The sequence below is a fragment of the Heloderma suspectum genome, chromosome 16 (assembly GCF_057233095.1).
Source record: "Heloderma suspectum isolate Gila_16-S chromosome 16, 16-S_ref, whole genome shotgun sequence".
NCBI classification, from domain to species: domain Eukaryota; kingdom Metazoa; phylum Chordata; class Lepidosauria; order Squamata; family Helodermatidae; genus Heloderma; species Heloderma suspectum.
The window spans coordinates 3,088,297-3,109,727 of record NC_139473.1 but is presented as its reverse complement, the minus strand read 5'-3'; the positions used below and the strand labels follow the sequence as shown (position 1 = coordinate 3,109,727).

At 48.8% G+C, this 21,431-nt stretch overlaps 1 protein-coding gene across 2 annotated transcripts in view; it reads right to left on the bottom strand.

Moving 5' to 3' along the window:
- Positions 1-1,919: 1,919 nt before the first annotated feature.
- GOSR1 (golgi SNAP receptor complex member 1) overlaps positions 1,920-21,431 on the bottom strand; it is a 51,804-nt gene continuing 32,292 nt past the window's right edge. Inside the window, exons 7-10 of one of the 2 annotated variants that reach the window (XR_014786177.1) lie at positions 17,858-17,887; positions 11,127-11,545; positions 9,186-9,268; positions 1,920-2,414 (exon numbers count right to left, since the gene is read on the bottom strand). Coding sequence is in view for 1 of the 2 variants with exons in the window: in XM_084823174.1 (XP_084679300.1) it covers positions 2,290-2,414; positions 9,186-9,268; positions 17,858-17,887 (238 nt within the window). In the remaining variant the exon portion in view is untranslated. The remainder of the gene's footprint in view (positions 2,415-9,185; positions 9,269-11,126; positions 11,546-17,857; positions 17,888-21,431) is intronic. The other variant, XM_084823174.1, reaches the window with a different exon arrangement.

Genomic DNA, 21,431 nt, shown 5'->3' with positions numbered 1-21,431 from the left:
TCTGGCCTTTCCAAATCGTTTCTTCAAAATCCTCAGGTGACCAGAAGGAAGTGACCGTCTCCTACGAACTGAGCTACACTTTCTGCAGAATCCCACAGCAGGCTCCTTCTGGGGCTGTGCCAGTTCAAGCCGCAGTCAGGGAATCACTTTTAAATGCTCCCATGCACTAGAATATCAAGGGGCTAATCTAAGTCTCTCCCTAATTTGCTAGTTCTCTACATACAGGGAGTCTGTGTGGGTTGTTGTTTTTTAAATCACATTCAGCCATATTTCAGCACACGTGCTCTAGCTGTGAGATATGGATTGTGTAGTTCACACATCATTTCTTCTGCCTCCCCTGTTAATGGTTTAAGTAACACACCACATCATCTTTCAGTGAAGACCAGGGAGGAAGGAAAAAAAACAATTCTAAGATTAAATAAATGCATTTTATTTAGGGATAGTGCTTAAATTATTACTTTGCCAGTTACAGGAAGCAACCAAATTCTTCCCATCTCAATAGAGTACAGCCACCAATCTGGGGTTCAAAAAGAGAGAAGAAGAGAGAGTCCAAGGGAAGCTCTTAAACACAAAAGCTTTGATAATAAATTCACTTTATCCTTTTCTCTTCATTGTTGCTGTTTTCAGACAGCCAACGAACAAGTCTGAAACTGGAGACATTCCTTAACATCAACCAACCATCCATCCCTTATAGACAAAAGATATAAACCCCATCTTTCTCCCTCACCCCCACCCCCAATTTTCATCAGCACTAATGGTAAATTGCCTTTAAAACCCAAAGAGAATCAACAGTTAGTCAACTTTGGAACTCAGTCCAACAAAGATGTTAATCTGTACAGCAGTCATTTTCAGGGTCCACCTGAACAAACAGTTCAAGTGTGATGTCCAAGGTTTGCTCCGCACAGCATAAGGGGCACACAGGTTTTTGCTGGACTCGAAAGAGGGTTAATCGCAGACCCTAGGATAAGTGTTCACCTTGGCAAAGGCTCTAGCTTGACTCGTCTTCTAGTGAAAGGGAACAGATGAAGAGCACATCTGTTTGCAGCGTATATAAAAAAAGCCAAAAATGCCGATTTTTTTTTAGTCAGGAGAAGCTGCAACAGAATTGTGCAGCAATTAAAAAAAAGAAAAGAATTTCCTTTGGGGGTTTTTGGTTTTTTAAAAAAGGGAGTCTAGTGTGTTTGGTAGAAGAGGAGAAGAACGACAAGTTAGAATACCAGGGCGTGGGAGGAGGAAGACTGCATTTTGCTGATTTGTTTTATTTTGTGTTGGTCAAAGGTACATCTGAGAAAAGAATGGTTAACAGTTACACATGCCAGGAACATTAAGATTCCCCCAGACCTACTGAACATTCAAATGGCCAGCAACTTCTGCTTTTCCTTCGTTCTACATTTCACAAGGAGGGATTCAACGAACCAGCATTCTCCACGTCAACATGGCCATCCCTCCATGCCTGTCCCTCCCAACACCAACAGTAAAAAATAAAGTTCAGAATAATTTCAACTAAATTCAAATAGAATCTTTAAACAAAAAGTGGACTGTGTGTTAAGTCTCACCTGCTGATGAAATGGCCAGAAGCAAATGTCAATTTGATGTGCTTGGGTCACTCTCAATGCAGTGGAAGTGAGACTTATGCCCCCATCCATTTCTCCAAAAAGGAGGTTTCTACATTCCCTACCCCCACAAAAAATCTTCCCCTTAAATCCAGCAAGAATCCCTCTCCAATTTTATTTTTTTGGACCTCCAGCAGGAACCAGGTTGGAATTCAAGTAGTAAAAATAATCTCAGTTGTGTTCAAAACAAACCCACACAGGCTGGCTTAAAGCCACTAAGATCTTCCTTGCAGAACACAAATATTCAAAAAGGGCTTGATTTAATTTTTTTGGAGAGAGGCGACCGGGGTGGGGTGGGGGGGGGGAGATGGGTTTGAGAAAACACACAAGGCTGTTTGTATTAGAAGAACATTTGTAAAAAAAACCACATAAGTGATTCTGTTCTGAGCCGCTATTCTGTTTGACCCACCTTGAGCAGAGAGAGAGAAACAGAAGAAGATTTGACAAGAGGAGAGGTAAGTTTGAGCAAAAGTGAAACTGAAAAAGACAGGAAGCAGGCGAGGAAGATGGCCAGCTTCAGAACCAGCAGCCAGCCTGGGAGAGAGGGGAGCACATCTTTCCCATGCAGCCCCGATTTTCACCAGAGCGGCCCGTTGCAACAGTCCTCGCCTGCCCGTGCCCCTCCTGGACCAGTCGGTGGCACCTGGAGCCCAGAAGTCTCTGTACAAAGTGTCCGTCAATGGAATGCGTACAGCAGCAAGAGGATGGTGCATATCCCTATGACGCCGCCCAGGATGAGGGAGTCCCGCCGTTTGCGCAGGTTGATCCGTTGGATCAGGTTGTTCACAGCTGGAAAACGATCTTTTTTGGAGGGGGGGAACCAGAGTTAAGGTCATTAACGCCACGTAATGCATTTTGTAGGTCCCGCAACTTTCCTCCCCTCTCTCCATCCCCTCCAAACGTGTCGGGGGTTTCCACCATGAAGAACAGAGGGAAATTTTAAGAAGAATTAGTCCGGGGGTGCAGAGCCGGACTGGGGCACTGCACAAAAGCCAGAAGACCACTGAAGGATGGATGGTCTGGGGAAAGAGCCCTGTGGGGGATTTGGCCCCCGGATTGGATCTTCTGCAATTAGTACACAGAGCTGTCTTTCTTCCTGTCCTCTAATCGTATCCTTTCTGGATTGTATCTGGTAGACAGGAAAACTATAGGCAGGGAAGGGGTTGTTTTTCTTACTCTTTGTACAGCACTTAGAAAACCAGAGGCAAAATACGTACGCAGCAGCAGTATAATTTTTTAAAAAGAAGAAATACATTGCACAGGGATTCCAAATTCAAAGGTATGCCCATGACTGAAACATGAGGCGCCTCTGTGAGCCTGTTCCTACATCCTTCCCAAGCAGTACATACTGATTTTGCACTCCCAGCGACAATGGGCAGGCAGGTTGTCTTCCCAAGCAATATGGTGCCGAGTACAGGAATTCCGCCTCCCAAGAAGCACAGACTGCGGAACAAGATTCTAGTCCTTAAGGGGGCTATATATGAAGATAGGCTGAAAGGTGTGCTGGTGCTCTTTGGGGAGCTCTCTGGAGAGAGGCTCCACGGGGTTTCCAGCACCTGGGAGACAGGGGGTCGGCCTCCAGCAAGCCCCTTCCCCCAGGACGGGCAAAGCAACAACAAGGAAGGGTATGCAAAGGCGCGTAAATTTGGATCACGTACGCAGGGCGCAGAATTCAAGCAGCACTGGAGCCGGGTGAGAAGACGAGGGCAACAGCCCGCTTTGGTGCATGCTCTGTTGAACCTAAACTGCTTGCCTGCTGAGGCCAAAGGAACAGGCGTGGCTTGGGGGGAGTGTGACTAAAGAGACCCCCCTCACTCCCACTATCCCCTAGCCTGGAAAAAAAGGAAGAGTTTGGCTGGCGTTACGGCAGCATTCAGGATTTCTCCTTAGCACGGGGCTGGAGAAAAGTGGAGCTGGGGCTGAGGGCAAAGGGGAGTGGGGCCAAACAACCAAAAACACCAGCATGTTTTTGCTTGAAGATCTTACTGCCAGGAACTAAGCCTTAGGAGACAGATCAACCTTTTAGAAGGGGGTGGGAACCTGCTCAAGGTGTTCAGTGACAGCACAGTGGATGCGGCAGGCCTGGACCCCACTCAGGGCAGGGGAAGAAAACCTCTCCCTCTGCCACCGGGGAGGGTCCCGGCCCAAACAGGAGGTGTCGGGAGTTGAGAGGCAACAGGGAGGAAGACATTTGTTTTAAGGGCTTAGTGTGGGCTTAGCAGACTGCTGCCACCCCCGCTTCCTGGACCCGAGGCAGACGTCGATTAACCCCCCCTTCCACCTCTTCTCAAAGGCGGAGGCAAAAAGTTCCCCATGCTGGGAAGATGAAGGCGGACAGGTGTGCCTCTGAACACGCAACGGCTTATTAGGAGGACTGCAATTGTGCCTTGTCAAGAGACTGAAAGGGTGGGGGGAGAGAAAGAGGGCAGCAGGGTGGGGCAGGAAGGGGGGAGAGAAAGCCTGAGGCATTTATGCTTTCTACTTTAATGCAGAATCCTAATATCTAATCTTCCTAAATGTCTGGCTTAGTTTCTAACATAGGGGACCTCGGCTGCTTTCGGTAACTGAGACGGAACAACGAACATGAGTGTGTGTGTGAGGGGGGGAGATACAGGCATATTTGCAGACCATCCATATGGTGTGGGGGAACACTGTCCTTCCTTTATGACCCCCGCACCCAGCCACTGATCCCCCTACCTGAGCCAACCAACAGGCAAACGCAGATAGGAACCCTCCACTCTGCTCTGAGCAGGCCAGTGGGCAGGACGGACATCGCCGGCTTCCCACACCCTGCCTGGTTCAAAAAGTTAGCCGCTGATTAGCGGCATGGGGAAAACGCGCCCAGAGGCTTCCGGAGCTTTTATCCTTCGCGCCCGAGAATCTTTTTAAGGCTAATGCTGATGGAGAGCTCTCGTTGTTCTTGCCTGTTGCTGGAAGGAAAAAGAAAAAGCCCCAATGAAATTTATGGTTCACCAAGCTGCATCTCTTTGGGATGAAATCTGTCTAATCAAATGAAGCTTAATGCCTTCGGGAAGAGGAGGGCGGGGGAAGCTGGATGCACAAGCTTCCGAACTTGCTGGCTCTTTGGCTGGAAAAACGCAGGGAGGCGCGGCAAACAGGGGTGTCCCGCGGTGACGGGAATGCTCTAGCTCCAAACGGCAACCGCAACTTGTGCCCGTCCAACTGCAACAACCTTTCCATCACGGCAAACCGAAGAAAGGAAGAAAGGGGGTGAAATGCCTGCACTGATCCTTTCCCCACTCCTGAAGCCCTCCCCGATGGAGGACCCCAGGGTTGGGTGAAGGTGTACATACGGCCTCCCTGCTTAGTCCTGCCTCTGCTTCCCTCCTCTTCCTCAGGGGTTTTATTTCCCCTGGGCTGAATTTCAGACTGTAAGCTCCTTGGGGGCAAAGACCTGTCCTCTTGTGCACTGTAAAGTGCCATGCACACTGATGGCACAGTAACAGTAATGATGATAATAAAATAGTATTATTATAAATAAAATAAAACCACCTGCTGCAGAGGTGGAGAAAACAAAAACTGGTGTGTGTGTGTCCCCCACCAGCTCCTAAAGATAAGAAGCAATTTGAATTCTCTTAAAAACAAGGAATTCACCCTTCCTCACACCCAAAAGAGGTACACCTAAGTGAATTCTAAAGGCATGTCTCCTCCGGCACATACCTGTTCAGACGCTTAGATCATCTTCAGAGGCCCTCTTCTGGATGCCCCCACCAACGGGGATTAGGCTACAGGCAAGAGGGCTTCTCAATGGTGGCACCCCGCTTATGGAATGAACTCCCCAAAGGGGTTCGCCTGGCACTAGGTCATCTTTTCGGCGCTAGGCAAAGACCTTTCTTTTCTCCCAGGCATTGTTAGGGACCTAGTTCTAGGTTATAATGGCTGTTTTATTGATTACTCTGCTGTTTATTGTCTTGCATTATATTGCATTATATTTTAAAAAATATTTGTATTGTATTTTATATTTTTAACTTGGTATGGCATTTTAGTTTTTTAACTGTTTGTAATCCACCCTCAGAACATGAATTATTGGGCAGATTAGAAATGTAATGAATAAATAAATGAATAATTCCTTTGACCTGGGGTAGTTGAAAGGGTTTGCATGCACATACACACCCCACCCTTCAGCAAAGGAGATCATTACCTTGTCGTGGTGCTGGAGCTTGAGCACCTCAATGACGTCATGAGCTAAACCGTGAAGGGACACCCAAGACGGGAAGGTCATGGCAGAGAGGTCAGACGAAATACGATCCCTGGGGAAGGAAACAGCAACCCACCCCAGTATTCTTGCCATGAAAACTAAATGGATCAGTACAACCAGAGATATGTCGGTATACCATCGGAAGATGGGACTCCCAGGTCGGAAGATGGTCAAAATGTTACTGAGGAGGAACAGAGGATAAGTTCAACTAGCCCCAGATGTGATGACGTAGCTAGCTCAAAGCCAAAAGGACAGCTAGCAGCCGATGGTGCTGGTGGTGAACAATGAATCCGATGTTCTAAAGATCAACACACCATAGGAACCTAGAATGTAAGATCTATGAGCCAGGGCAAATTGGATGTGGTTATTGGGGAGATTAAATATAGACATTTTGGGTGTCAGTGAACTGAAATGGACTGGAATGGGCCACGTCACATCAAATGACCACCAGATCTACTACTGTGGACAAGAGGACCACAGAAGAAATGGAGTAGCCTTCATAATTAATAATAAAGTGGCTAAAGCAGTGCTTGGATACAATCCAAAAAATGACAGAATGATCTCAATTCGAATTCAGGGTAAGCCACTTAACATCACAGTGATCCAAATATACTCCCCAACCACAGATGCTGAAGAAGCAGAAGTAGATCAGTTCTATGAGGATCTGCAGCACCTACTGGATAGTACCCCCCAAAAAGATGTTATTTTCATTACAGGAGACTGGAATGCTAAGGTGGGTAGTCAAACGACACCTGGAATTACAGGCAAGCATGGACTGGGAGAACAAAATGAAGCAGGACATAGGCTGATAGAATTTTGCCAAGACAACTCACTGTGCATAACAAACACTCTCTTCCAACAACCTAAGAGACAACTTTATACATGGACTTCACCAGTCGGTCGACACCGAAATCAGATTGACTACATCCTTTGTAGCCAAAGGTGGCGGACATCTATGCAGTTGGTAAAAACAAGACCTGGAGCTGATTGTAATTCGGATCACAAACTTCTTACTGCACAATTTAGAATCAGACTAAAGAGAATAGGGAAGACCCACAGATCAGTAGATATGAGCTCACTAATATTCCTAATGAATATGCAGTGGAGGTGAAGAATAGATTTAAGGGACTAGATTTAGTAGATAGGGTCCCGGAAGAACTATGGACAGAAGTTCGCAACATGGTTCAGGAGGCGGCAACAGAAAACGTCCCAAAGAAAAAGGAAACCAAGAAGGCAAGATGGCTGTCTGCTGAGACACTGGAAGCAGCCCAAGAAAGAAGGAAAGCAAAAGGCAACAGTGATAGGGGGAGATATGCCCAATTAAATGCAAAATTCCAGAGGTTAGCCAGAAGAGATAAGGAATTATTTTTAAACAAGCAATGCGCAGAAGCGGAAGAAGGTAATAGAATAGGAAGGACAAGAAACCTCTTCCAGAAAATTAGAAACATCAGAGGTAAATTCCAGGCAAAAATGGGTATGATCAAAAACAAAGATGGCAAGGACCTAACAGAAGCAGAAGAGATCAAGAAAAGGTGGCAAGAATATATGGAAGATCTGTATAGGAAGGATAATAATATCGGGGTAGATTTGACGGTGTGGTCAGTGAGCTAGAGCCAGACATCCTGAAGAGTGAGGTTGAATGGGCCTTAAGAAGCATTGCTAATAACAAGGCAGCAAGAGACGACGGTATCCCAGCTGAACTGTTTAAAATCTTGCAAGATGATGCTGTCAAAGTGATGCATGCCATATGCCAGCAAATTTGGAAAACACAAGAATGGCCAACAGATTGGAAAAAATCAACTTATATCCCCATACCAAAAAAGGGAAGCACCAAAGAATGTTCCAACTATCAAACAGTGGCACTTATTTCACATGCCAGTATGGTAATGCTCAAGATCTTGCAAAGTAGGCTCCAGCAATTCATGGAACGAGAATTGCCAGATGTACAAGCTGGGTTTAGAAAAGGCAGAGGAACTAGAGACCAAATTGCCAATATCTGCTGGATAATGGAGAAAGCCAGGGAGTTTCAGAAAAACATCTATTTCTGTTTTATTGACTATTCTAAAGCCTTTGACTGTGTGGATCATAACAAATTGTGGCAAGTTCTTGGTGGTATGGGGATACCAAGTCATCTTGTCTGCCTCCTGAGGAATCTGTATAACGACCAAGTAGCAACGGTAAGAACAGACCACGGAACAACGGACTGGTTTAAGATTGGGAAAGGAGTACAGCAGGGTTGTATACTCTCACCCTACCTATTCAACCTGTACGCAGAACACATCATGCGACGTGCTGGGCTTGATGAAGCCAAGGCTGGAGTTAAAATCGCTGGAAGAAACATTAACAATCTCCGATATGCAGATGATACCACTTTGATGGCTGAAAGCGAGGAGGAGCTGAGGAACCACATGACAAAGGTGAAAGAGGAAAGTGCAAAAGCTGGCTTGCAGTTAAACCTCAAAAAAACCAAGATTATGGCAACCAGCTGGATTGATAACTGGCAAATAGAGGGAGAAAACGTGGAGGCAGTGACAGACTTTGTCTTTCTAGGCGCAAAGATTACTGCAGACGCTGACTGCAGCCAGGAAATCAGAAGACGTTTACTTCTTGGGAGGAGAGCAATGACAAATCTTGATAAAATAGTGAAGAGCAGAGACATCACACTGACAACAAAGGTCCGCATAGTTGAAGCAATGGTATTCCCCATAGTAACCTATGGCTGCAAGAGCTGGACCATAAGGAAGGCTGAGCGAAGGAAGGTAGATGCTTTTGAACTGTGGTGCTGGAGGAAAATTCTGAGAATGCCTTGGACTGCAAGAAGATCAAACCAGTCCATACTCCAGGAAAGAAAGCCAGACTGCTCACTTCAGGGAATGATAGGAAAGGCAAAACTGAAGTACTTTGGCCACATCATGAGAAGACAGGATACCCTGGAGAAGGTGCTGATGCTAGGGAGAGTGGAAGGCAAAAGGAAGTGGGGCCAACCAAGGGCAAGGTGGATGGATGATATTCTGGAGGTGACGGACTTGACCTTGGGGGAGCTGGGGGTGGCGACGGCCGACAGGAAGCTCTGGCGTGGGCTGGTCCATGAAGTCACGAACAGTCGGAAGCGACTGACCGAATAAACAACAACAAAACACACCCCACCCCACCCCACATGCTTCTTCGGAACTTCTGCAGAGAACCAGGCTAAACGCAAGTTACTCTTGTATTTCAGAGCAGGCCCATGACTGCCTAGGGGAGAGGCACCCCCCTCCCCCATGCTGTCAACTGTAATGTACAGATTTCAGTGGGGTTTTGTTTTGTTTGGGGCAGGGGGGTGAATGCAGAACCAGCCTTCACTGAAAGGATACTGGCCAAGGTATTCATCTTGCTCTGTATGGACTTCATCACCCCTCGCTGCGAAGTCATGTTTTCTTTTGTCGCCATGGCAATGCTGGGGGGGGGGAGAGTTTGGGGGGGAGAAAAAGATTATGCAATTGGTAGCCAAAATAACCCGCAGTTTGAAACGAGAGCCGCAAGCTAAGCGGGCTGATGCGCATCTACGGTACAAACCGAATTTAGTGTTATGCCAGTTTCCCCCAGCATGGCTTCCCCTCATTCCCCCAAGGAATCCTAGGAACTGTTGTTTGAGGAGCGTGTGGAGGGGGGAAGCCCACCGTTAGAGATCCAAAGACCCCTCCGTTCAGAGAGGGGGGAACATCCCAGGACCCGAGTTCTCCCCATTTCGCTGGCTTGAAATGGGTCGAACAAGATCGGATTAGATACACAGAATAGCTTCCGCTCCTCTTTTCCCCTGGAACAGTTTGGTGAAAACGGGGGGGACACCACCCGCCCCCAAAGGGGGAAGGGCGCTCTGGGGTTAACATGGCTGTTATTCAGGCCAAGCCAGGATGGTTCTATGGATGTCTAAAGGGTAAGATTATGATCTTGGACTGCAGCGCCAGGCCATGGAGTTTGGGCACCTGGACATTTATTTTATTATTTGTTTATTATTACATTTATATCCCACCTCTTGCAAAGGAACCCAGGGCTTGGATTACATAGTCGCCCTCCTCCTCTTTCCATGTCATTCTCACAACAACCCTGCAAAGTAGGTCAGGGTGAGAGTCAGGGACTGGCCCAAAGCCACCCAGTCAGCAATAATGGCCAAGTGGGGGACTAGAACGCAAGTCTCCAGAGTCACAGTCAAACACTCTAACCACTACACCACACTGTCACTAGATGACTCTGGAGAAGTATTGTCACTTACAGGCAGAAGCAAAACAGAACATCACCATGTCATGATGTACAAACGGTCTCATTCAGCCCTCCCCAACCTGGTGCCCTCCTGATGTGGATAATTCTCCCAGGCACTCGCCTTGGGGGCTTCTCGCAAAGTGAGAATGGTCACGGCACTGTTGACGTTGGGGTGGAGGGGCTTCTTGGCTGACCATAGCCGCCGCCACCCCCACCCCCACCCTGCAAATGCCTGCATCCTCTGGATCTGACCCTGAAGGACTGCTGGAGTTCATTAGAATTTTGAAGGCCTAGGTAAGGACAGAAATAACAAAGCAGGAGCAAGAAAGGAGCAGATGAGCTCTGCACTTCGATTCATTTGGTTTCTGCAGTATTTTGGCTGCAGGGCACAGGCCTTGAAGTCTGCACGAAAAAAGAAAAACGAGGCAGATGTACACATCTAATTGCGGATTTATTTTTAATTGGGAGACCGCGCGGATGCGGCCCAGGAAATCAGGAGCGTGCGCGTTTCCATGGCTGACCTGACCCAAGGGGAATGGGGCTGATTCATTTCTAGTCCAGGGAGTCCTCTTTGGAGGCCCAGGGGAACGCGGGGAGGAGGGAGAGTCAAGGTGCAGACAGCCTGGCGCAGCAACAGAGAGACGCAAAGGTGGCCCCTGAGGACTGCAAGAAAAAAGCTGTCGATGAACCTGCATGCAACAGAAGGGTGAAAATGGGAGAAAAATAAAGCCACCGAGCAAGAGGAAAAGAAGAAGGAAGGAAGGAAGGAAGGAAGGAAGGAAGGAAGGAAGGAAGGAAGATAGATCCCAATCCCGGGAGGTCGGGATTGCTGTACCAGAAGAGAGACCGCGGGCAAGAGCCACTGAATCTGCGAGGAATTTGAAACTGGGTAGATTTGTTACCAAGAGAGTATTCCAACCGAGAAAATACGGTATAAGGCAGCTAGGTTGCTCCGCTCCAGGCAATCTTCACCATCAGCCAAGAACGCCCCTGAATAATGTTCCCCTTTGCCACATCCATACGACAACAGGGTGCAGAGAACCATCCAAACTTACTTGGGGCGGGGCTGTAGCTCAGTATGTGGAGAAGGTCTTGGATTCAAATCCTGTTATCTCCAGTTAAAAGGGTCAACTAGCAGGTGATGGGAGAAGACCCTCCTCTGCCCGAGACCCTGGACTGCCAGTCAAGCAGGAAACACTGGCCTAGGTAGACACATAGCTTGACCTGGAATAAAGCAGTTTCCAACATTGCACCGAGTGTACCAAATGCAGTCAGCGCCCTTCTGCCAGAGACTTGCCGTGGGACATGGCAGTTTTCAGAAATACCGTGAAGCCCTTCCATTTTGGCCTGGCTCGGAAGTCCAGTTTCTCCAGCGCAGGACAGTTTCGACAGCAGTGATGTTCAGACTCAGAGGGACTGGCCTGTTCGGTCTGCGTCCATCCAGTATTGCCCTGAGCCCGTGGGATGAGGCGGGCTAAAAAGAAAAATCAACTAAGTGAAGAGCAAAGCCTACACCAGCGTGTTTGGGACTACAGCACCCATCATTCCTGACCACTGGCTAGGGCTGAGGGACGTTGGCGCACAAAACATCTGGAGGGCACCTCTAGACCTGACTTCCACAACCTCCAGATGTGCTGGACTCCAAGTCCCATTATCCCCCAGCCAGCAGGATGCCCAGCTAGACACACCTGTGTTAAAAGAGCTGCCCTGGCTGCCTGTGACAGGCGATGTTCAGAGTTGCTGTTGTTGCTGATGACATGCAAGGCCCTGAATGTATCCTAGCTACTTGGATACCGAGCTACTTGACAGGCCTTGTTTTTTCCAGACCATGTCCTTGAGCAATAGCCTGTGGCCCCAATTCTGGGCCAGAAGGGGATGCTGTGGAGCCAGGCCCAGACGTGGGAAGCAGACGCCTGGGAATTCAGTGCTACCAGGCCGCCCACCTGGTTACGAGCTGGGGCGGGGGGGGGGGAGACTCCAGATTCTGGAAGGGTCTCATCTTCCACAGCTGGGAGACCTGACCAAGATGGAGGCCCCTGCCGCTTGACCAGGGACATCTTCCATGAACGGGGCAGCAGGGGTCTTCCAGGGTACGTCCAGCGATGCCAAGTCAACTCAGGAGGGCAGAGCAGAGGCGTCCGGTGAGGCACAGAGCACGCTTGAGAGCTGGGTTTCCTTGCTAGGCTTGAATGCCTGACAGTGGTCTTTAGCGGCCGCTTCCCTGTATCGAAACGAAGCCATGGGCAGCAGAGATTGCTGGACACAACGTTTTTCTCACCTGAAAAGCTTCCTTGTCTTGTTTCTTTGTTGGAACTCTACATTCGTTTGGCCTCGCTCTCTGTATTCTGACCCCGAGTCTGTTTGGGTCGTTTGCTGGGAAACCCAGGAACAGATCCTGGTGAGGAACTACGTTGTAATCTGTTCTCTGCTGATTTATATTCAGAGTGTAAAGGCACAACACCAGTTACTGGAATTACTGCAATAAAAGTTTCCTGAAACCTGAGCCTCAGCATCAGGAAGTCAGGACCTGAGACTACCCAGGATTCCCCCATACACAACCCCAGAGATCTTCCGAGGACCGGTCAGGCCGCAACCAACAGAGGATCGCCAAGGAGCAGCACGTAAGCAGCCTTCTTGGTGGTGGGACACCCTCTCCTGTGCACTGTGCAGAAGGCAGAAACTGGCAAGTTTCAAATGCCTCCTGAAGACTTGCAACTGTGACACTGCTTTGTTCGGTCCTCATCTCTGTTGTAATGTTTTCAATCAATTAACTAATTTCTATTGTTTTTGTATTGGTTTTACACTGTATTATATACATACTGTGAACTGCTTAGAGATTTTAGGATGCTATGCGACAGATCACCTGTAAGAACTTTGAAACTAAGAACAGGTGCCTGCATTTTGCTTCTTTCTTTCTCTTTCTTTCTTTCTTTCTTTCTTTCTTCCTCCCTCCCAATCCCTTTTCCTTTTGTGTTGTGTCCTTTAGATTGTAAGCCTGAGAGCAGGGGCTGTCTTATCATTAATCCGTGTAAGTTGCTCTGGAAATCTTTTTTGGCTGAAGACCCGGATAAAACAATAATAACAATAATAGTAACAGCAGCCCCCCCCCCCCCGCACACCTATTCCCCTGGAGCAGCGAGGGCCCCAGCCTGTGCGGGGCTGGGTTTGGGGACTTGCAAAGACAACAGCCCACATCAACCCATCAGCATGGCAGATCTCGGGGCCCCGAGCCAAGTGTTAATGTTAAATACATTTCAGACTCTCTTGCTGCTGCAAGGGCTGCGATCGCTCCCCTCCCTTCTGTGGCAGGGAGAGGAGCGCAGCCAGATGGTTTCTGTTGCATTAAAGAAGGAAAAGGAAGGAAGACGCTATTAAGGAACAGAAACCTGGAAACAGCATTTTCTGACGGCTGCTTAAAAATCTCCCCTGAGATGCCTGGACCAGAGAAGCCACCTTATCCAGAATTCAAGATGTAAGCTGTTTTCAGAGCAGTAGAAGACATGGGCCTTCTCCTTGGAGGGGATCGGGCTGGTGGGGTGGGGAGGGCAGGGACTCAGGGAAGGAAGGAAGGAAGGAAGGAAGGAAGGAAGGAAGGAAGGAAGGAAGGAAGATTAACTGCAAAGACTGATTCATGCCCTGATATTGGCTTCTCCAGATCTCCTGTCCTCCATATTCAGAAGGTTTCTAGTTTTCCGCAAACCCTTTGGCACAATAGCCTAGCTCCCTCGCCTGCGTGTCATCTCTTGCTTCCCTCTTGTCCTTCCCCTCCCTCCCTTGGTTCCTGTGCTTGAATTTTAGACTGTAAGTTCCTTGGGGCAACTGTAATGCAGGAGGAGGGAGGGAGGCAGGCAGGCAGGCAGGCAGGGAGGGAGGCAGGCAGGCAGGCAGGCAGGCAAAGCAAACATCAGGGCGGGCTCCAGTTGGCCTGCTGCTTGCCCCCCACCCACTGACGGATGAGAGGGAGAACCAAGGCCATTCCCCCAGCTCTGCTTAAACTCTGCTTCATTTTTTCCTCTTCCCTCCCTGTCCCTTTTTCCTTGTGTGTAGTGTCTTTTCAGATTGTAAGCTCTGCGGGGCAGGGACTGTCTTATTTTGCTGATTTGACTGTAAGTTGCTCCAGGAGACTATTTTGACTGAGGAATGGGATAAAGAAAATACTTTAAAGGCACAATCCTATGCATATTTAGACAGAAAAAGTCCTACAATTCCCAGCATTCCCCAGCCAGCATGGCTGGCTGGGGAATGCTGGGAGTTGTAGGACTTTTTTTCTGTCTGAACATGCATACGATTGCACCCTAAATAAATAAATAAAGCGTAGGCACACTGGTGGTCTTATATACAAATACATACAATGATAACAAATGCACACAGTGCCAAACATAATGGCATTATGTACAAATGCTCTTTGGCATCCAGCTTTGCCTGGCGGGAGCTGGGAAGAGACAGATGATGCGGGGGGGGCAGGAAAACTGAGCCACTGGGGCTGTCAGCTGCAGAAACCAGAGTTCTCCAGCTGCATCCCTCTGCTAAAAGCCACCCCCCCCCGACACACACACACACACACACACACACACACACACACACCGTACTCTGCTTCTTGGGGCAATTTTGGATTAATGCTGCCCAAAGAGCTAAGAGAGATCCTCGTCTTTTTTCAGGAGGCAAAGCCGAGTGACTGAACAAACCTGCAACAAAGCTCGGGAAAAGGTTTCCCAGGGCACTCCCCCCATCCTGCCCCCCGCCCCCGGCAGTCCGAAAGCTCCGAGGCGGGCTGGGTGTCCTGCTGAACGAGACCCGAGAACATCTGCTTCATTTAGTTGGCACATGACCCGTAGCTGGTTGTTTGGTTTGCTTCTTTTCAAGGGAAGTGGACATAACAAAGGCCGGGTGTTGGGAGAGAGAATAATTCCTGCATTGCGCAGGGGGTTGGACTCGATGGCCTTGCGGGCCCCTTCCAACCCTACTATTCTATGATTCTATGGTTCTAATGACATGGTTTTTGCAAGAGAAAGCGCTGAAACCCCATCACTCCCAAAATTCAGAGCAGACAGTTCCTTTCCACAGGGCATCTGTAGAACTCACTGTTTCTCTTCCTTTCCCCAAAAGGAAGGAAAGGACTGTTTCCCGCATCACAGCCCTCCCACAATGAAAGGCAGATGGACTGACTAATGTAAAAACTGCCTTGCTAGAGCAGACCAAAGGGTCCATCTCAGCCCAGTGTCCTGCCTCCGGCAGTGGTCAGCTAGAGGTTTCCAAGAAGCCCACCAGCCAGGCATGAAAGCAACAGACCATCCCTTGTTTTTTTCTTTTTAACTGAAGAGTTCTGATGACAATTTTGGGGACCTAGTGCAAATAGGGTAACACTCAAGCACAATAATAGAATAAAAATGGAGAGTTAAAGTAGGAAAAGGGAGAACTGGACTGTATGAATGCATAATTAGGAAATACGGATATATTGGTCAGCTGACCATGATTCATGAGAAAAGCGCACCAAATGTTCTGGGGTTTATCTTCCCTGCACTCGTGTCAATACACTGCCAGTTCAAATATGGCCTGGAAGGGGGACTCATTAATCCATTATTGTATAGAAAATGACAAGCAGTGTATGCAAAAGAAGAGCTGTGCTGGATCAGACCAAGGTCCACCTAGTCCAGCATTCTGTTCACAGTGGCCAAACAGCTGACCCAAAGGGAAGCTCACAGGCAGGACATGAATGCAACAGCACCCTCTCACCCATGTTCCCCAGCAACCAGTGCAGAGAAAGTAGATAGAAAGTCAGCATGTTGTGGTGGTTAAAGTGTTGGACTGGGACTCAGGAGATCCAGCTTCTAGTCCCCACTCAGCCATGAAGTTCACTGGGTGACTTTGGGCCAGTCGCTGACTCTCGGCCTGACCTACCTCACAGGGTTGTTATGAGGATACAATGGAGAGGAGAAGGACCATAAGAGCCCCCTTGGGTTCCTTGCAAAAGGCGGGATACAAATGTAATAATAAAAATAAAAACCAGTATACAAAGGCAGACTGCCTTTGACACTGGAGGTAGCGTATAGCCATCAGGACTAGTAGCCACTGAATTTGCCCAATGCCCCTTTAAAGCCATCCAAGCTGGTCGCTCTCACTCAATCTTGTGGCAGCAAGTTCCACAGTTCAAATCTGCGCTGAGTGAAGAGGTCCTTCCTTTGATCTGTCCTGAATCTCCTGCCGTTCAGCTTCGTGGGATGGCCCCATGGAGAGAGGGGGGAAAGCATCTCCCAGTCCGCTTTCTCCCCACTATGCATGATTTTGGACACCTCCCTCTCTCGTGCCTGCCCTCCCTCACCTTTTCTCTCAGCTGAGCAGCTCCAAACGTTGTCACCTCCCCTCAGGGGGCAGCTGCTCTGGCCCCATGACCATTTGGGCCGCCCTTTTCTGCACCTCCTCCAGACGCCTCAACCTTTTCTCCACTTTGCCATGCAGGCCAGGGGATGATGGGAATTGCAGTCCAACGCTTCCCAAAGGGGAAGGGCAATCTAGATGATTACCAACTTCAACCAAAACAATGCTCTGGAGAGCCAGAAACCCACCAGAGTGAGACCACTGTGCTGCAGTCACCAAAGGGGCCATAAAAACTCGGCACAGCTTAAACGCTGCCGTCGGCTGACAGCTGACAAAAAGCTAATTAAGAGATGGGCGATTTCCTAGTGGGGAAAATTCCCCGAAGGGGCGGCGGCAGCAGCCGAGTGCCAATTAATCACGTAGGCAAATGTTTGCAATTAGAGTGAGGAAAAGGTGGGGCTGGGGGGGCAGAAAGAGAAGAGAACAAAAACAGGCCTCTTGGTCTCACAGGGGTTTTGTTGAGGCAGTGTGTGGAACCAGGCAAATATTAATTACGCTGCCCGCCTCGCTGCTGACGGCTGGCGAGCTCTGGAGCCGGGTGTCTTGCAGTCCAGTAAGACCCCCCAGACGCAAGCACACTGCCAGGCAGCCACTCCAGCAAAGACGGTGAGAAGCCAGGAAAGAGCGCCGGGCGCGTGAAGGCGTCTTCTTCCCTCACACCCTTCTGCAAGAGCCCTTTGTTCTCCCCAGCAATGACCACTTTTATTTTAAATCCCGTAACTCCCTTTCTCCCCTCCAGCACGGAAAGCAGGAGCAGAGTCTCTTGTTGCTGCGGTGATAAGACAATGCAAGGAAAGCGCAGAGGGGACAAAATGGAAGCTTCCGAGGATGCTGGACTCAAGCAAAGGACAGCGGAACACATTGGTGCATCTGGTGGCCCAGGCACATGGGGCTACGCTAGCTGGGGACGATGTGAACTATAGTCCTACACACCTGGAGGGTGCCAGGCTGGGGAACACTGCTCTAAGTCATTGTTTAGTGTTTTAAGATCTCACATGCTTCCCCCCACCCCAACCCCCTGCAACAAGCCACTGGTTTTTAAATAACGTTTCTCTCTAAAAGAGTCATCGCCATTTGCAGCCAGATTCTGTGCAAGGGCTGGCTCAGGCCACTCACTTATGCGCCTTCCAGAAAGAGTGTCTCTACTTGGGGGCGTTGTATTCCAGGGCAGCCCACCTGCCCCCCATCAGAATTAAGGCAGGCTTAGTCTTGGGTAAACGCAGCCAGGAGTTTGAAGTTTGTGGGCAAAGGGGACTTGGACTTTGCAAAGCCCGATTCTGCATGCTTAGCTGTAAAGCAGATGACTTTAAGGAGCCAGGGTCGTGCCAGCTGGGGCTGTTGGGACCTGTAGTCCAACACATCTGGAGAGCACCAGGCTGGGGAGAGGTTGAACAATACATCCAGGTCTTACCTGATTGTCTCTTCTATCAGCCGGTCAGAGCTGAAAACAAAGGAAAGATGACCCTTCAATAGTTTCTTATTTATAGCCCACTATTTCATATTTATAGCCCACTATTTCCCCATAAAAAACAAAACAATGTGGCTTAACAGGAAAAGACAGCAGCAGAATAATAATAATATAAAAACAAAAGAAAGGAGCAACAACAACCAAATGGCAGTCAATAAAATAACAAGAAGCAGTCTCATCAAATGAACATCTTTAGCACAGGAGTGGGGAACCCCCTGCTCTCAGGGCTAAACCGACCTGCGTAGTGATTCCCCCATCCAGCCCGCAGAGGGTTGGGCTCACTGTGCAGGCCCCTTCCCCCCCAAGCCTTTCTCCCACCCCCTGGAGGCTACTAGGGGCCTGGGGAGAGGAATCACCACTGTTATCTCTGATCTATGATCAGAGATCACAACAGGGATTTCACCTGTGCACCATGTCCCCTCCCCACCAGAGGCTTCCAGGAGAGCAATTTTACATGAAATCCCGGGGATTTGGGCCCTGCTGCACCATGGAAATTTTGGTTGAAAATGTGGCAGTGGCAGAGGTGTGGTTACCACAGTTTTGCTACCACAAGAGGATGGATTCAAGGAATAACAGTGTTCTCTCTCCCCATGTAACCCCAAACTTTGCAAAACGGAGCCGCCTGCTCTGGTTTGCTAGCTAGCTCTGAGGATAAGCTCGCAAGCCCCCCAAGAATGGAAAGGATTCCAATTTGCAGGGCAAGAGAGAGAGATAATTGGTTCGTTTGGAAATTTACCAAACTCTCTCCCGCGTGCGTGCACTCCTCCCCATGTTAACAGAACACCAACACCCCCAAGGCAACAAAACTTTTGCAGAGCTTTCCCTCCCGCCCGCCCTACATTTTCCTAAAATATATTTAATGCCTTTGCAGGGAGCAGATGCCAACACAAGATCCCCGCCTTTATCGGAGTGCAGGGAAAATAAAAAATAGATTGCTATTTTGGAAGGTACAGCGCCTTGGGTGAATATTGTGGAAATGCACAAAAGACAAGCTGCAAAAAAATAAATGAAATAAATAAATCTAGGAAGAGTCGATGTGAAAAGCAAACGAGCAGGTTGCCCCTCTGTATGAGTCTCTGCTCTCCGTTTGTATCCTTCCAATGCATAAACAGAGGGGCTCCGGCAGATGGGTAATTCCTGGGTGTAGGAAGTTAAGGACGTCTATAGTTTTTGTTCAGGGGAAAAAAATGATGCCCAAAGCTTGAGAAATGCTGCCCTGAAGACGGAGGGAGGGGTGATAGCTGAGGGGCAGAACCCCTGCTTTGCATGCAGAAGGCCCCAGGTTTAATCCCCAGCGGCTCCAGGTAGGCCCGGGTATAAGACCCCTATCTGAAATCCATGGCTAGTCAGTGTAGACGACATTTGGGCAGAAAGTAATTGATCATTTGGGGTGCCCTGTTCTGCCCTTTTCCAAACTCTTCAATATTCTTGTTGTTGTTCCTCTTGCAAAGAACCCAAGGCGGAATACATGACCCTCCTCCTCACCATTTTACCCTCACAGGAGCCCTGTGAGGAAGGTTAGGCTGAGTGGCCCAAAGCCACTTGGTGAGCATCCTGGATGAGTGGGGACTTGAACCCAGATCTCCCCAGTCCCAGTCAACATCTGAACCACTATGCCACACCAGTGAAGATCTACTCCTGGTAGAGAGAACTACTAGAATTGGTCTGTTGCTATGGATCAGCACAACTGCCTGTATTTTTGGACTCTTCTTGGGGGCTTGTCAAGATGAGTGCCCACTCTTCAAAACGTACCACCACGCCACCAGCTCTCCAAGTTGTACGGCATGTACAGACAACTTTGAAGATGGAGATGCTAATGGTGATCGAAAACTGTGGACCTCTGGCCAATCAATAATTTAAAAATCAAGTCATTTTACATTATCAAGGTCTGGAATCTCCGCTGGTTTCTCTACAGCAGCGGGGACAAAAACAGCCATTCCATCCTCAACAAAGCCAAGAAGGCTCCATTGCTTCAGACTTGCATGGTTTGACCTCGTCTACACCCAGCACAAGGTTTGGGCAAGATTTTCAGAGCACAGTGGCTTTGAAACCGGGTGCAAAATGTGAGGCATCTTCAGACTGATCTAGATTTCCAGATACCACCATAGACCCACCGTGGGCTGCGTTTGATCTAGATCCAAAATATTTTACAAAGTATTTTGATTCTTCAGAGAGATGCCTTAGTTGGTAGCCATATTGTTTATGATCAAGAGAAATAAATTAGCCCCGCATGAATTACCAGAGTAATTAGCAGTAGCGCCAGGAAAGCTGGATTAAAATTTACAGGGGGGTGGGGTGGGGGAATCCAGGCCATTTTAAAGGAGTTTTGCTGTTTGCTCTTTTTTGTTTATAGAGGGAAACTGCAAACTAGTTAACAGATTTCTATAAGCAAGTGGGAACTTTTGTCCAGAGCCAAGAAGAACACGATTCACCATCTCCTCCAAACTTGCCACGCACTTCTTTTTTCACCTGGCAAGACAGACGGAGATCTGACAGAATAATGTTGTTATTTTAAACGCCTCTCAAAAAGAGATGGGGAAAAGATGCTGAGACAAGCTAATGGCCTGGATCCAGGAGTGGCATTTGATACAAAGCAATCGGGGCTTCCAAGCCAGAGGGCCAACTCAGTGCAAAGCATTCAACTTAGGCACCCTCTCTGTTTACGGTCAGTTGTAGCTCTGGGGAACAAGGAATTCTGGAAGAGCTGTCTGGATGAGTCAAAGTGCCGACCCATCTAGCCCAGTGTTCTGTGTCCAACAGGGGACAGACCAATACCTCTGGGAAGCTCACAAGCAGAGGGCAAAGGGAAAGGCAACGTCTTGCTTGTGCCCAGCATCTGATACTCAGTGGTACACCGCCCTTGAAAATGGAGGCTCTACTCCTAAGCTCTTATGTCCAACGGATCAGCCATGCAGATTTACCTACAGGGTCCCAGCAGCAACCAACTCCACACCTTGACTTTGCATAGCAACGCTTCCTTCTCTTCCTCTTGAAGCCACTGCCGATCCCTTGTGTTGGATAACCCCCAGCTCCCAGGGTATTTTGAGAGGCAATGCGACATCTACACACTCTATAGCAGGAGTGGGGAAGCTCAGTCCTGGGATCCAAATCCGGCCCGCCTGGGGGCCTGATTTCTCATAGGCTGAAACGCCTCTCCTAGGCTTAGTTACTAGCAGCAACAGCTTTAAGCTAAAAGGTATTTGTTGTATCTTTGCCCCACCCCTTCTGCCTCTGGCCCTGCCCACCACTGGAATGCAGCCTCCCAGAGCGCCTCTGAAACTGAATTTGGCCCTGGGGATGAAAGGGGAACCCCGCCCACGTCAGCAAACTCTTTAGTCTAAAGGAGGGGGGGAACCTGTGGCACCTAAAGAAGCTCGCAGGACTACAACCCCCATCAGCCCCAGCCACCCACACCAATGATCAGGGATGATGGGAGTTGCAGTCCAGCCATTGCAGCTCTGAAGCGCCCCCACCACCTTCACAGTTCAGGTGAAACGGGCCGCTTTTCCACCCGGCA